Source organism: Trachurus japonicus, chromosome 17 (genome assembly GCF_045865225.1).
Source record: "Trachurus japonicus isolate A0001 chromosome 17, Traja_1.0".
NCBI lineage: Eukaryota > Metazoa > Chordata > Actinopteri > Carangiformes > Carangidae > Trachurus > Trachurus japonicus.
Genome location: NC_140923.1, coordinates 13,930,997 through 13,945,016, shown reverse-complemented (window position 1 = coordinate 13,945,016; position 14,020 = coordinate 13,930,997). Strand labels below are relative to the sequence as shown.

Sequence of the window (14,020 nt, the reverse complement as noted above, 5' to 3'; positions counted from 1 at the left end):
CCAAAACAAGCGAGTCAACGGCCCCAGACTATGCATAGTCGTCGGTCTCTGACCATCTCAGTAGCTCCGCCCACAACCTGTGGCGGCCATACTGCTGATTCTTCTCAAGATGAAAACAAAAGCAGAAGATTATTGCATGTGTGTGTGATTATTTTTTCTTTCTTTCTTTGTTTATTGTCTTGCTATTTGCATATAGTCAGTGAGATTGAATCAAAGCCTTTTGCAGACGTCGTCTTCCTACCTTCATCTTCTCAGCATTACCGGACATGAAAGACCTGTTTGAGGTGCAATTGTCATTTGATGTGTCAATGTTGGAGATTTCTGACAGGAGTTAATCCTCTTTCATGAATATTTCTCATTATTTCTGGGGGGAGATTAAGTGGTTGGTAGCTGTTGCGGTTGTGACAACTGTAAACACACAAAAAAAGGGGGATGCCGGAGTGCTCGCCGTGAAGATCTGGAGGATTTCCAGGAGCGCAGCGTCCCCCAACTATCAAAAAGTTTTCTCAGCTTTGAATGGAGGAATATTGAACACAGACCTCTGCACACTTTAATGTAGATTTGTCTCTGTAAGATTATCCTGTATCAGTATATTGAGACAAAACCAACTCCCATCAGTCTAGATTAGGGTTGTCACAAGAACTGAAATAAACAGCAAATAAATCGATACTTGCTTTTTTCTGGTATCATCAGAACCGAATATACAACTTTTCCCTCGGCGAGCCGTGTCGATTCTTGCCAGTCAGGTTTTACAGTTATTACAGGCAGTATGCCCGTTTATCACCAATAAACACAGTAGATGAGGTGGGTACTGATACAGTCTTTGGTGCTGAGGCGGGGGGGGCTTGCTTGGTCGACTATTTGGGGGCAGCCCTATTAAATTCTGTGCAAAAAGATGTTGAAGCACAGTTACATTAAATACTTGACAGTTTTCAATAAAGTAGTGAATTTAAAAGTACATGGGTTCTGTTTTTCTTTTTCTTTATCGTGACAACCCTATAGTCCAGATGTGATTGTTAATGCGTCGCCACCACTCTGCCTTTAGGAAAAGAAACTAAACAAGAACATCTAAATAAATAAAGGCGTGACTGTTGATAGCGACACCCCAGCGCAGGAACAATATGTCACCACCACCCTGGGATGGATATTTACCTTTTTTTGATAGGGAGAGGAAATGGCAACGCCGAGGAGAGTGAAGGAAGCCCAGTCGAACAGATTTGTCTGACATAACAATTTATCATTCTAAATTTACCCCTGGTGACAAGGAATAATGGTGTTGTTGAGGTGGACAGTTGTGATTCCAGCAACGTCGTCTTCCTCAGAGTGCTTCTTATCACTTCTCAGGGAGCAGATGCTGTTAAAACAAGCTGCTCTGTTTTATCCCTCTCCCCCCTCACCCACCCCCCCGTCCCTTTCTCTCTTCTTTTCTCTCGTTGTTGGGCTATCTCCGCCAGAGCTGATATTTAATGTTTTAGTTATTTCAGGCTTTTTTATCTTCCTGGGTATTATCTCCTCCGCTCTGCAACCTACATTTTTCTACAGCCCAGCAAACCATTTGCCCCAAACATGATTAACCAAGGGTAAAGATGGTGCAACACTTATCTCCCCGAGTGCAGCTCCATCCACAGAGCGCTGATGCCCACTAAGGACGGAGCTAAAGGTGGAGTCTGCGGGACAATAGGGAGTCTCTCTCGTGTTCAGAAATAAACATTACTCTGAGCCAATAAATGTGTATTGATATTCCCGGTCCACAGAATGCCACAGAATATCAGCGTATTGATTAATCAGCCTCAGTCGTCCACACAGTCAGAATCAATAAGAGGAAATACTGAAAATATAGACGTCTTCCTCTTCTTCAGCTGTTTGTTTCCTGCAGAACAATAGCAAACAGTCAAACAGCCTTAATTACTCTGTGCTCTGTTTGATCTCGTGATGTGTTTGTTGTGATGTTTTCCAGGAGCAGCCACTCACAAACCTGACGCGGTGGAGCCGGAGAAGCAAACCGACCACACGGTGAAGATCGCCGGGGTCACCGCCGGCATCCTCCTCTTCGTCATCATCTTCCTGGGAGTGGTGCTCCTCATGAAGAAAAGGTAAGCCTTTTTTCTCTTACTCGCTGAAATAAATCACTAAATTCACATTTGTGGAAGAGGAGGTTGAACTTTAGTCGCAGAGTGCTCACAAATATCCAGTTTTTCTGTTCTGTCACTTTGCACATTCCTCCCTCAAACGGTAGTATTGTCAGCGTCGTGGTAAATAATTAATTTGATTATGTTGATACGCCCCATTAAGGCTGTTTACAGCCATGAGATACAGTGTGCCATGAAAAATTAATCCCCTTCCACGGCGCCCTCAAACAAATGCGCAGCGCTTCAACGACATCGGAATGGGAATAGGAAAGAAATGTTTTTGAGGCCTGTGGTATGGTGCTGAGGAAGAGGGGAGATAAGAAAGAAAATATGATGAAAGGCTCCAAAAGAAAAGAGGATGGCCGCGTAGCTGAAGGCTAAGTTTACATTAGCCCCGGACCCCATGCTGGAGAGAGGTGCTCTGTACATATCCCAGCAATCAGAGGAGCTAAAGCTCAGCAAATATCAACCCCCCGTTTGTCTACACCAAGGCTTGGAATAATACAGTGGCAGCTTCTGCAGAGGTTTTTTATTTATTTATATATCTATATATATTGTTGGGCACAAGGTCCTTTTAATATCTCGATTTTTCAAACACTAAGATAAGAAAGAAAAGAAGAAGTAAGTCTCAGTGTGTGTTAGCCGTACTTTACCGTACTTTCTCCTTTTTTTTTTTTAAATTTCCGATTGATTGTCTTGAAATGAAAAGTAAAGGTCAGTGCAGCAGATGAAGAGGTAGACGTAGCTGTGAGTGGGAAGGCTTAGTTGTGTACTAATAAGATCACTATGTTCCGTGTTTATTTTTGACAGTAATATATGATTCTTCATTTTCTGCAGCGGTGGGGGGTGGAGGGTGGAGAGGGGGGGGCTTGTCTGGGTAGCACAGCACAGCCATCAGTGGGTGGGTGCGAGGAATCAGCACGCACTAATGGAATTGTTTTCAATTAGCCTTAATCAAACCAGAGATGGAGATGACTTCATTGGTTGAATTTTCTCGTAATTTATTGTCACCAACAGGGAATCAGGAGTTGTGCGTAGGCATTCAAACCGCTCATTAAGTTTCAGCCTCGCAGGTCAGATATGGTAATTTTTTTTATTTTTATAGATGGATAGAATGATGCGTTCATAAAAGAAAGAAAGTGTAAGGAGGGGTGTAGGGGGACGCGGAGGGGGGGGGGTTGTGTCTGATTGTCAATCTCATGGTGCAGACTAGCTCCATATGTATTTGATTAGAGTTCTTCGTGTCGTACATGTACTTTACTGAGGCCCCCCCCCTCGCCCCCCCCCTCCTCCTATACTCGCAAAAGCATGACATGACTCCAAGCGATCACCTTTTTCCCTCACGATCACTAGTTTACCTCCACGTATGCCACCATATCTGATTTTGTTCATTTCTACTCTTTTTTCAAACATTAATATATTTTTACTTTTTCTTTCCTTTTCATTCCATCCCCTCCCCCCTCCTCCACTGCTTAAATCCTACCACCACCCCACTCGGCAGAAGAACCTATCACTCCTACACTTACTACCTGTAAGTAACCACTCTGTGTAATGTTAGTGCCATGCTTCTTTCTCACCCACACGCTGTTTTTCCCATGCATGCAAAGAGCCATGTCATCCTCCTTCCCCGGCCAGAGCTATTACAGAGGCCCCAACTGTAATCTCTGCTGGGGGAAACCGGAGGAACACGCCACCGCGGTGCCATCTCTCCACGCGATGAGCGCATCACACTGTATGTCACATTGGCACGACTTCTGACGAAAAGCAGACAGACGCAGCTGCACCCCCACCAAATCTGAACTGTCAAGTGAGACGCAGAAACACAGAAGCATGTTAGTTGCTGCAGACGTAATTTCTGCAAGACTTTTTTTTTTTTTTTTTAAAGGGGGGGGGGGTTTGTTTATCAAATGATGTACTAAACTGCCTTAATGATTGTACGGCTGCCAAACTCATCTTGTGAAAAGGAAAAAAAAAAAAAAATCAATGCAGCAAGCTACTGCATTTTTACTGAGTGTGAATTTTTCATTCGCCTCCAATGATTCCATCTCTGTTGACTTGTCAAAGTTAGATTTTTTTGAAGTGCCTATCACTGTGCATCTACGCTTTAGTTGTGCCCTGAACCTCAATGAGGTAGTTCAAGTACACTCATGTATCACACTCTCTGCAAATGCCTAAAAAGAAAATATGCAATCAATAGCTGCGCAGCATTGACAGATTCACAGTTCAGTGATCGGTATTACGCTGAAAATTTAAAGCATGAGCTAACATGTTGACCCTACCAATCTGGCTCCATATGCATGTGGTAATTTCAAGTCTGTTTCTACCCCTGCTCCATCTTCTCACTATGTCATCAAACCACCTCACGCTCTCTCTCTCTTTCTATCTCTCCCTTGCTCTCTCTCTCTCTGCTTTTTTCTTCTTTTTTTTTCCCCGAGCATGTTTTTTGGGTCTCTGCACGTCCATCCCATTGATTCTATGGTGATGGTGGAGTTGTGTCTTTAGCTGATAAGACGTTTGCATCACGTACCGACCAGGCTAATGTGATCACAGACTAGCCTCCTTTCTATTTAGATGTCTCCAACATCATAAAACAATAGCCGTGGCGCTTGCTTGTTTCGCTCTTAATATAACAGACGCCTTGCACATCACACCTCTGAATGGTAAAGAAGCTTATTCTGCAGCTCTGCCTTCTCCGCTGTAGCTCATAGGCTCCCTCTGTACGGTCTTTGTGAAGGATGCCAACTAATCTGTCTTGAGATGACTGTGATCAGAGGAGAGAATGGAGGCTGCCTCGCATCAAAGCACATCTTCGAATACACCTGGAGATAATACTACTCTGAATACTCAGCGTGTCACTCATATTAGATCACAGCTGTCTTGAATGGAAAGCCCGATGACTTAGAGGGGTGGTGTCATCAAAGCTGTGAACACACATTGGCCGAGCTCGGCAGGAAAAGAGGAGACAGTCGGTGAAATAATCAAAAATATATTTTTTTTGTTATTTTAATTATCACATGTGTGTCAGAGAGAGTGTGTGTGAGTGTGTGTATGTGTGCAGCAGCTGCGACAGAAATGCATTAGGATGTAGTGTAGTTTTTGTAGCGGTGTAAAGCTGGCTCCAAAATAGACAGTGGGGAAAGAGCCCAATATCCTGTACACAAGTCAATACATTATCCCCCATTATGGCTGTTTTCTATTTTTCCATTAACGGGACATTCAGTTCCATGTTTCGGAGGCGTGCTTGCTTTGATTGACAGGGTTTCAGGTCGGATGTTCCAGCTCCGAACAAACAATCGACAGTAAGGTTTTGATTTGCAATAGTAGCCTCGGCAGCAGCCAGCCACGTCCACCACGCGTCTCCACAGTCTGATGTGTCAAAATGAATTGAGGGTTTTGCTGTTTAGATTTAAAAAGAAGGGAACCACAGAGCCGTAACTGTTGTGACTCCTCTCCAAAGCTGACAAGATAACTACATAATATACAGCTAGATAAGGATGAAGGATTAATGATCCTCCCCGTGTGGAAATGTGCCACGACAGCAGCAAATACTAATAGATAATAAAACACACTTTGGGAATATGGGGAGTAAATAAAACCGGAGAAGAAAAGGGGCAATCGCTGCAACAAGTCACACCGACCCCCTGGTTAACTGCTGTGATGGAAAATCTGCCACGGCCCTGTTACATTTTCATGCATGATGTCTGTTCATTTACATATTTATGAATGGCTAGAAGGAGTAATGCATTATTTCAACCACTAGAATCCACTCCACAATGATTTTAAATGATGATTTGATTGATTCATATTCACCTCGTCCTCCACTGTAGCTGCTTGTTGCAGTTGTATGGATTCATCAGGCACAGTGCACATACATTGTTTCATATCAGAGGCGGTATATGTTATACTTGCCATCTAATTTGCACTTCTGTCATGTGTTGTCAGAGTAAATTGATTAAAAAACTCTTGAGTGTAATGAAAACATTTCACCTGGAGGCAACAGGATATTCAATTCTAGGCCTGTAGTAAAAACCAAAATACTTTCCTGGGAGGTCACTAAGAGGTGGCATCAAGTTGTGCATCAAGTGACGCCCCATTCAATAATAGAAAAAAATCCCCATTCCTGACATTTTTCTCCCTCTATCTGTCCCTGGGATGGAAACACAGAGGCATGTTGGCTAATTTGGAAGTTCCCCGACTTTCACTTTGGAAGATCGTGAATGTTTAGTCCTTTTCCTCTTCTCTGATACCACTCTACCAAGAGTCTTAGCGCAGCCCAAGTAACTAATATTCTGCATATATCAGCATTTATAGTTTATATTGTCATATTAATTATGGACTGCATCCTTAAGAAGCTCTTCTCTCTGAAGTGTTCATCTGCAGCTCCTGTGACAGCCTCGTTCGCCGGCCATGAGATTACAACACCTCCATGATTGATGAGCCCTATTAATGCTCTCATGCATTCATCAAAGTCATTTTTTAAGGCATGAGAACATCATGCAGTCGCCAAAATATGCACTTTAGGTATACTGCCAGAGGTGGCTGCGGGGGTTATCGCGCCACACAACATCAGTCAGCGCGCTCATTAGGGATGCGGTTACATGTGTGATCAAATATATGACCGCTCTTTAATCAGGTGGCTGTACCGGCCGCTCTGCCTGCTGCTGCTGCTGGGGACGAGAGGGAGATCAATTGGCACAGGGCAAAGGGTTGCGATTGGGTCTTTGTTCCCGAGAGAGTCGGATTCATCCATCAAGCAGTGGGCGTGTTAAGTAGAAACACACTTAGCGTATGGCGTTCTGACTTGATTTGTCAGACTTGCCAAACCTCAGGTATGTGATGTGAATGACTAGATTTCTCTTAATAAATAACCTAACACAGTCCATGCTTATTTTATCATAATGAACGAGTCTGTCAGTGAAAAACATACATAAAATCCAAAAGTTTACACAGCACAGAAAAAACTAAAACTTAAAGAAGTTAATGCAAGTAAATTAGTCTGGATTTTTATCTTCTTGTTCATATCAACATTGGTCTTTTACACATTTCTGTTTTCTATAGCAACCGATACAGAAGAAAAAACATTTCTTAATTTAAAAGCTGCGTTATTAATATATTTCCATTAACAATGGATTAATTGCTATGCCAAACGTATGAATAGGGCTGTGTATCTTGATCTCTCTGCAGTTCTCTGCAAATCTGCAGAGAAGCAAGTTCAGGCTAGGCTTAGGGTTCATGTATAACCTGAATGTCGTGGCTCAGGGTCAGAGAAGGATCTGTACTTCATGTACTGTACATGAAGTCATATATTAAACGCCACCTACCCAGCACCAATCAGCAGACACACTAATATTTTGCAGCAGATAGCAGTTTAAAGGCCTGATAGTTTGCTCCGGAGTGGGTGGAGACCAAAATTGAGCTAAAAGGACTGAGCACTGAAACATCGCCAGAAACATTTGCTTTGCCAACTTTATGAGCTGCCGTACAACAACCAAAACATTAATAATGCTTTGAATGATTTTATTTGAAGTCATTATTTAGGACAATGATTTATGTATGGTATATGTTTCTCCTGCCACCTGTTATTTTGAGGCCTGAGAGTTAAACGTCCAACTCCGTTTTAAAGATATAACACAGCAGCAACACGACATGACATGAGATAAAATCGGAAGACTTGTATGAACTATGTAGTGATGAATTCAGCCTATAAATATTGTTGTCATGCCTGATGTTTCTGCCGGAGGTTTTTATTGTATCGGCTCATAAAAAACAAAAACAAATCCCCTCCCCCGACACTATTCAGGAGTGACATGTTCCATTTCCATCTGACAGGTGGTCACTTATATCGTAAATCCCTTAAGGTATGAGGAGTGCATACGTTTTACAGAGTAGCCCGAAAGGTAAACACATCTGCATGCTGATAGTGTGTTTGTCTGCGTCGTTGTATCGACAAGAGAACCAGAGAAAAGCCAAAATAGAATCAGCCCCTCTTTGTGTTTATAATTAACTTTTAAATATCTAAATAGCTTTTCTCCATTGTTGAACCAAGAAACACACATAAAGACAGAAATATGAATCACCGCCGCCACCACTCTGTAGAAATCTTACTTTTCATAATCAGCTCTATTGCACTCAGTGTCAGAATGGGAGGCCTACTAAATGTACCATGTATAACACAATGTGCTCAGGGCAAACACCTTGATTAAACCTTACAAGCCGAACATGCAGCAAGAATCACATTAATTGGTACAAGCCTTGCAGATTTTTTTGCACCTACGAGCTCTGCATGTTGATGAGGGAGGGGAGAGGAGGAAGAGCAGCTCGAGCAGGGCGGAGGGATGTCATGCACAGAATAATGAAGTTTAAATAGATATATTTAAAAAATTATGTTTGGCTCAATTCACAGTTGCACTCATCATCAGCCTCTTACTTAACTACATACAGGATCATGTTTATTTGGCGTCGTACAGACAGCAACACTACAACAGAGGAAGTCTTGGTATGTTAAAGTCTCACATGAAACATTGAAAATGACATACACTGTATAGGTTTTTGTAATGTTAGGCTGGAATTGGATATATGTAGTGCTATAACTTAAAGGGATAGTTCAACATTTTGGCAAATTGGCTCATTACCATAATCCCTATAGTTTTAGGAGTAGGTTCGTGACCTTCAACTGTTGGTGAAGTTATTTTTAGAACGGCGGAGCAGAGCTGTGAGCTGCTCAGAGCTACGCTACAGAGGCTAATGGGATTTCTTGGTTTCCCTCATCAAATACACAATCCAACAACTCCAAAACGTTGTCGTGGACAAGTTGTGGCCTGCACATTCACCACGCTGTGAGATAATAATGGAACATCAGGAGACAGAGTTGTTTTCAAGCAAATGCAGAGACTGCTTGCTGAAAAACTGCCCCTGACGGGAACGCGCATCAGCGGTTTTGCATGAATTTACCTCTAAAACAACTCTGTCTTGTAACGTTCTGTTATTATCTCATAGCGTGGTGAATGTGCAGGTCACAACTTGTCCACCAGAGCGTTTTGGAGTTGTTGGATTGTGTATTTGATGAGTTTGATGAGGGAAACCAAGAAATCCCATGAGCCTCCGTAGCATAGCTCTGAGCAGCTCACGGCTCTGCTCCGCCATTCTAAAAATAACTTGTACCGACAATTAAAGGTAACGAACCTACTGCTAAAACTAAAGGGATTATGACAATGGTCCAATTTGCCAAAATGTTGAACTACTATCCCTTTAACTTTAAATAACTAAATCTTAATGTAGGGAGCAGAAATACAAGTATGCATGTTCAGATTATGTACTATTTTTTACTGCCAACAAAGTGGTATACTGTATACTATAGATTACTACTCTTATGAGAGAATGTAATCACCATACTACAAAACCAACTCCCTAGGGTGTGACACGTCATACATTTCATTAGTAAACTAAAATATATTCACATATTTTATTCAGCAAATTGGTTATTTTTTGGCGCTTTTTATGCCTTTATTTGACAGTGGAAGTGAAGATGAACCAGAAAAGCAGGGTAGAGGTTGTGTAGGAGAGCAGTAACGCCCTTGTTAAGTGCACCCTAATCATTCAGTCCCCATTGTTGCGAAGCTCTTATTAAATTCTTTTAGTTTAACTTCTTCGGTCCTAAATCTCGTGGCTCCTTCTGTTTCATATGGTAAAGTTATGAGGGACAATCTTCATTTTATTGTGTGCTAAAAAATACACTGTTTTACCAAATCAATGAAAGCAATCATGTTATCAGATAAACAGTTATTGTGCGTCGCTGAATCTGCAATGAGTCTGCAATGAGAAATAGTTTTTCAGCTTTTTCTGTTGTTTTGACTTCTAAAGTGAGTATACAGATGAGGGGCTGCACTGACAACCTCGTGGAGGAAAGTGTTAAAGACGGAGACAAGTTTGAAATGAGACAGAGTGCAAACAACTACTGAAATGCCCCCACTGGGTTAATCAAAGACGCTTCTGTTGCCCCTCCCAGCTGGATGTCAGTCATCTACCGCGCACACACACCGCAGATGTGTGTGGATCCTCTAATGAAGCCTCCTTTGTCCCAATGTCACAAGGTTTAGGCTGCTCCGGTGCTGAAATGAGGCCCACCATGCTGAGCTTGAGGTTTTGAAGCTCTTGTTTTAGAAGCTGCAGCAGCGTCACCTCCCACAGAACAGACATTCTGGCAAACACGCTCAGACGTACAATCTGAGCAGCTTCCCTTTTTGTTGTAGCTGAACTGGTGGAGTCGGGAGCTCTGCTCACTTAGATCCCAGATATGCCGGGCCTGTCATGTACTGAACTGCAGACAAAATCTCTAATGAGAGTTGCCTGTTATAGATACCTGGCATGTTAGCTCACTCTTTGCTTCAGACGTCTCTGCCATCTGTCTGTCTCGCCCCCTTAATATGCACGTTCAGAGGAAATGTTGTGATTTTATTGTGGGGCATGCCTGCGAGCAATCAGTTCTACAAATTTCTTTCGCTGGGATTTTTCCATGTGCGCCGCTATAACGCTAACTATCCGGGGATATGATAAATGGTCACATTCATCAACGCGCACAAACACGCTACTGTACACTTTCTTGTACTATCTCCCAGCACATCAGATCCTGTAATATAGTCATCTATCATTAAATTTTCCCGTCTTACAAATGAGGAGAGAATAGCGTGCCAATTAATCTTCATCTAACACCCACCGTGCCTAGCAAACATCCCAGTATTGCTGGTGCTTTCCTCATTTTTGGCACTGGTTGTCTGTGCAGCCTCGTTTATCTCCGGCGCTCCGACTTCAGCTGTTACCCCGGCCAGGAAAGAGGAAATCCAAGTCTCAGCAGATGCAGAAATAAGACCAGCGATACAGTATTAAAACCAGGAATATAGTGACTCTAAACAGTCTTCGTCATGAGTTCACACAGAGCCGAATCATTGCCTGGGGTATACATACAGCTTCCCCCTCCTCCCCCCTTTACCCTCCTCACTCCTTATTACAATATGAAGCAATAATGGAAAAAAAAAAACAGAGACAAGATTGCCATTTTGTTCCTGACTCTAATTGCAGATTAAAGACAAAAAGTGGGTCCGGCAGATGAAAATGTCACTACTTTGTCACTTCCCTTTCTGAAGAACGGCTCCACTATTAGCCTCACGTCGCGGCCTTCAGAGCAAATGACTGTTTGAAGGCAGCGGGGGCCTGTTGCCATATGGCACAAGACAGCGACGGAATTGAATAAACAGAGGAGATTTGCGAAAACAAAGCAGCAGGAGTGCGTCATTAGACAGCAGTTGTCCGTGAGAGAGACTGCAATTCAAATAGGCAGAGGGGTCACACAGAGAGTAACAAAGTGCGAGGATCAGTGTGAGGGCTGCCATAGTTAATTTTTACACCGCTTGCTCCCCCTCCAGCTACAGAGCAGCAGCAGCCATCAGATACAGCTATAGCTATACAGTATGTTCCCACTCAAGCTGTTTGCCATTTTTTTTCTGTAGCGCAACCTTTACGGAAGTACAGGAGGGTTAACTCCTCCGAGTGATAATGTGATGCATTATGGATCGCCAGAGGGAAATCCTCTTAATGCGAGTGGCTCCGTCCTCCAGGAGGTCAGAGGCCGGGGTTAGCGTCAGAGTGACACACCTTCAGGGATTCAGAGCCGTACTTATAGGACACTTGAGCAAAGTTAGTGAAGGAGGAGAGTTTTAAGGTCTCGTGTGGTGTACATTCATTTACAATGCGGCAGTCGGACAAAATCCTCACTGCAGTTTAAGGCCTTCCTTAGTTCACAGGTTCAGTGATTCTCAGTGTCCAGCTGTTTTTTAAAAAGTTGGTGGAGTCAGGACAAAGTTATGCAACAAAAAAGTTCCACACCAGACACAAAAGACAGAGGACCAGTAGCCCTTCAAAAGAAAAATAAAACAATAATATTACATTTACAGAAGTCGTTTAGGAAAATCACGTTTTTATTCTTATTGTTTACGTTTTACAGCCGTGCTAGCATTAATGCTGTACAGTAGGGCGGAGTGCTATGTGATAATGGCAGAATGCTAACATGGTGTTAATGTTTAGCATGTTTACCATCTTAATCTAGCATGTTAGGATGCTAAAAGTTAGTGTTAAAAGGATAGTTCAACATTTTGGCAAATTGGCCCATTGCAATAATCCCTATAGTTTTAGGAGTATGTTCGTTACCTTTAATTGTCGGTGCAAACAACTCCTTCTTGTAATGTTCTGTTCTTATCTCATAGCGTGGTGAATGTGCAGGCCACAACTTGTCCACCAGAGCGTTTTGGAGTTGTTGGATTGTGTATTTGATGAGTTTGATGAGGGAAACCAAGAAATCCCATTAGCCTCTTTGGCGTAGCTCTGAGCAGCTCGCGGCTCCGCTCCGCCGTTCTAAAAATAGCTTGCACCAACAATTAAAGGTAACGAACCTACTCCTAAAACTATAGGGATTATGGCAATGGGCCAGTTTGCCAAAATGTTGAACTATCCCTTTAAGGTCCATCCACAGAAAGTGCCTTTTAGTTTGTGTAAAGACTTGTCCCTAAAACAATTGTGATTTGAGTCAAGGAGTCCTGAAAGTCATCGATTTCATCCTCTGGGGACTGTTAATGTCAGTACAAAATGATATTGCTACTATATTTCAGCCAGAACAAAAGCAACATACTGTATGACACTTAAAAGTCGACACTAAAACTCACATTTCATGAAAGGATCCTCTGTACAAGACACTGTTTTAAAAGTGGCTCCGACATCACAGGAGCAAACACACATGACCTTTAGTTCTGAGCTTTGACAACAACCCCTGGTCACAAGACTGTAGTACGTATTTAATGAATGTATGTCGGGTGTTGACTGTGAACGGTCTCATGTGTGAACTCAGGACAAGTGAAATGTGATCTGCTTTTACATAAGCGTCCCTCTCCTGACAGTGTGTGTTTGTGCGTACATGTGAAGTGTATGAGTGTGTGTCTGCGTGTTGACTCGATGCTTTAATGGTGTTTGATTAGGAACAGATTGCTTGTAGGCTCCAGCGCATCAACTCCAAGTAGGTCAATAAAAGCAGGTTGACTGTTTCAGTTCACCGTTCATAACTCTAATTCTTCCAGCCCCCCAAATACTATAAGCTAATTTTAAATCATCAGGGCCTCCTGATGTATTTGGGTTAGGGTGTCACACCTTTCCACATCCTCAAGGATTTATATATCACTGCTTCAAAAAGCATCTGGAGCCTTAATAAACCCTAATGTGACCAAAACCAGGGGCACATTAGCTCCGCCATCTCATTACATCTATGAGTCATCGCTGCCAGTATCATATCAGATCAATTCAAGCGCAGTCATTGTTGGCTTTTGTCTGATTGTTTGTTTTTATGTCTTTCCCCCCGCCTTGTGAAAGGAAATTGGCTAAGAAGCGTAAGGAGACACTGAACAGCACCCGCCAGGAAATGACAGTGATGGTCAACTCCATGGACAAGAGCTACACGGAGCAGGGCACCAACTGTGACGAGGCGCTCTCCTTCATGGACACACACAACCACACGCTGACCACCCGCAGCGAGTGTGCGCTCACACTCAACGGCCGCAGCGAGTGTGCCCTCACGCTCAACGGCCGAGGTAAGACAGGTCAGCATCAGCCCTATACCTGCCTCTTTTTTCTTTTTTTTCCTTTTTTTTTTACAGTCACACACGCCGAGCAGGCTGGAAGCAATTTATTTGGTTTGGTCAGGTGAGAAAGAAATCAAACTTGGCTGCACAGGACATAGTCGCACTGGGCAGGCTGATGAAAATGTGAATCTTGGTCTTCTTCCAAGTCAACCGTGGAGTTAGGAACATTTTTCTAAGTAAAATAACAACAACTCATTCTTGCATTTAAAATTT

The 14,020-nt window shown here is 42.8% G+C and overlaps 1 protein-coding gene across 19 annotated transcripts in view; it reads left to right on the top strand.

Annotated features, from left to right (window-relative positions):
* Window positions 1–14,020, top strand: part of LOC146970269 (receptor-type tyrosine-protein phosphatase mu) — a 172,126-nt gene that overhangs the window by 110,876 nt on the left and 47,230 nt on the right. For 7 of the 19 annotated variants that reach the window (XM_085804822.1, XM_085804824.1, XM_085804820.1 and 4 more), the window contains exons 15-17: window positions 1,958–2,093; window positions 3,631–3,660; window positions 13,539–13,756. In XM_085804822.1, coding sequence (XP_085660948.1) covers window positions 1,958–2,093; window positions 3,631–3,660; window positions 13,539–13,756 — 384 coding nt within the window. Of the gene's footprint in view, window positions 1–1,957; window positions 2,094–3,630; window positions 3,661–13,538; window positions 13,766–14,020 lie in introns of all 19 variants that reach the window. The other 12 variants (XM_085804829.1, XM_085804830.1, XM_085804828.1 and 9 more) reach the window with 3 other exon arrangements.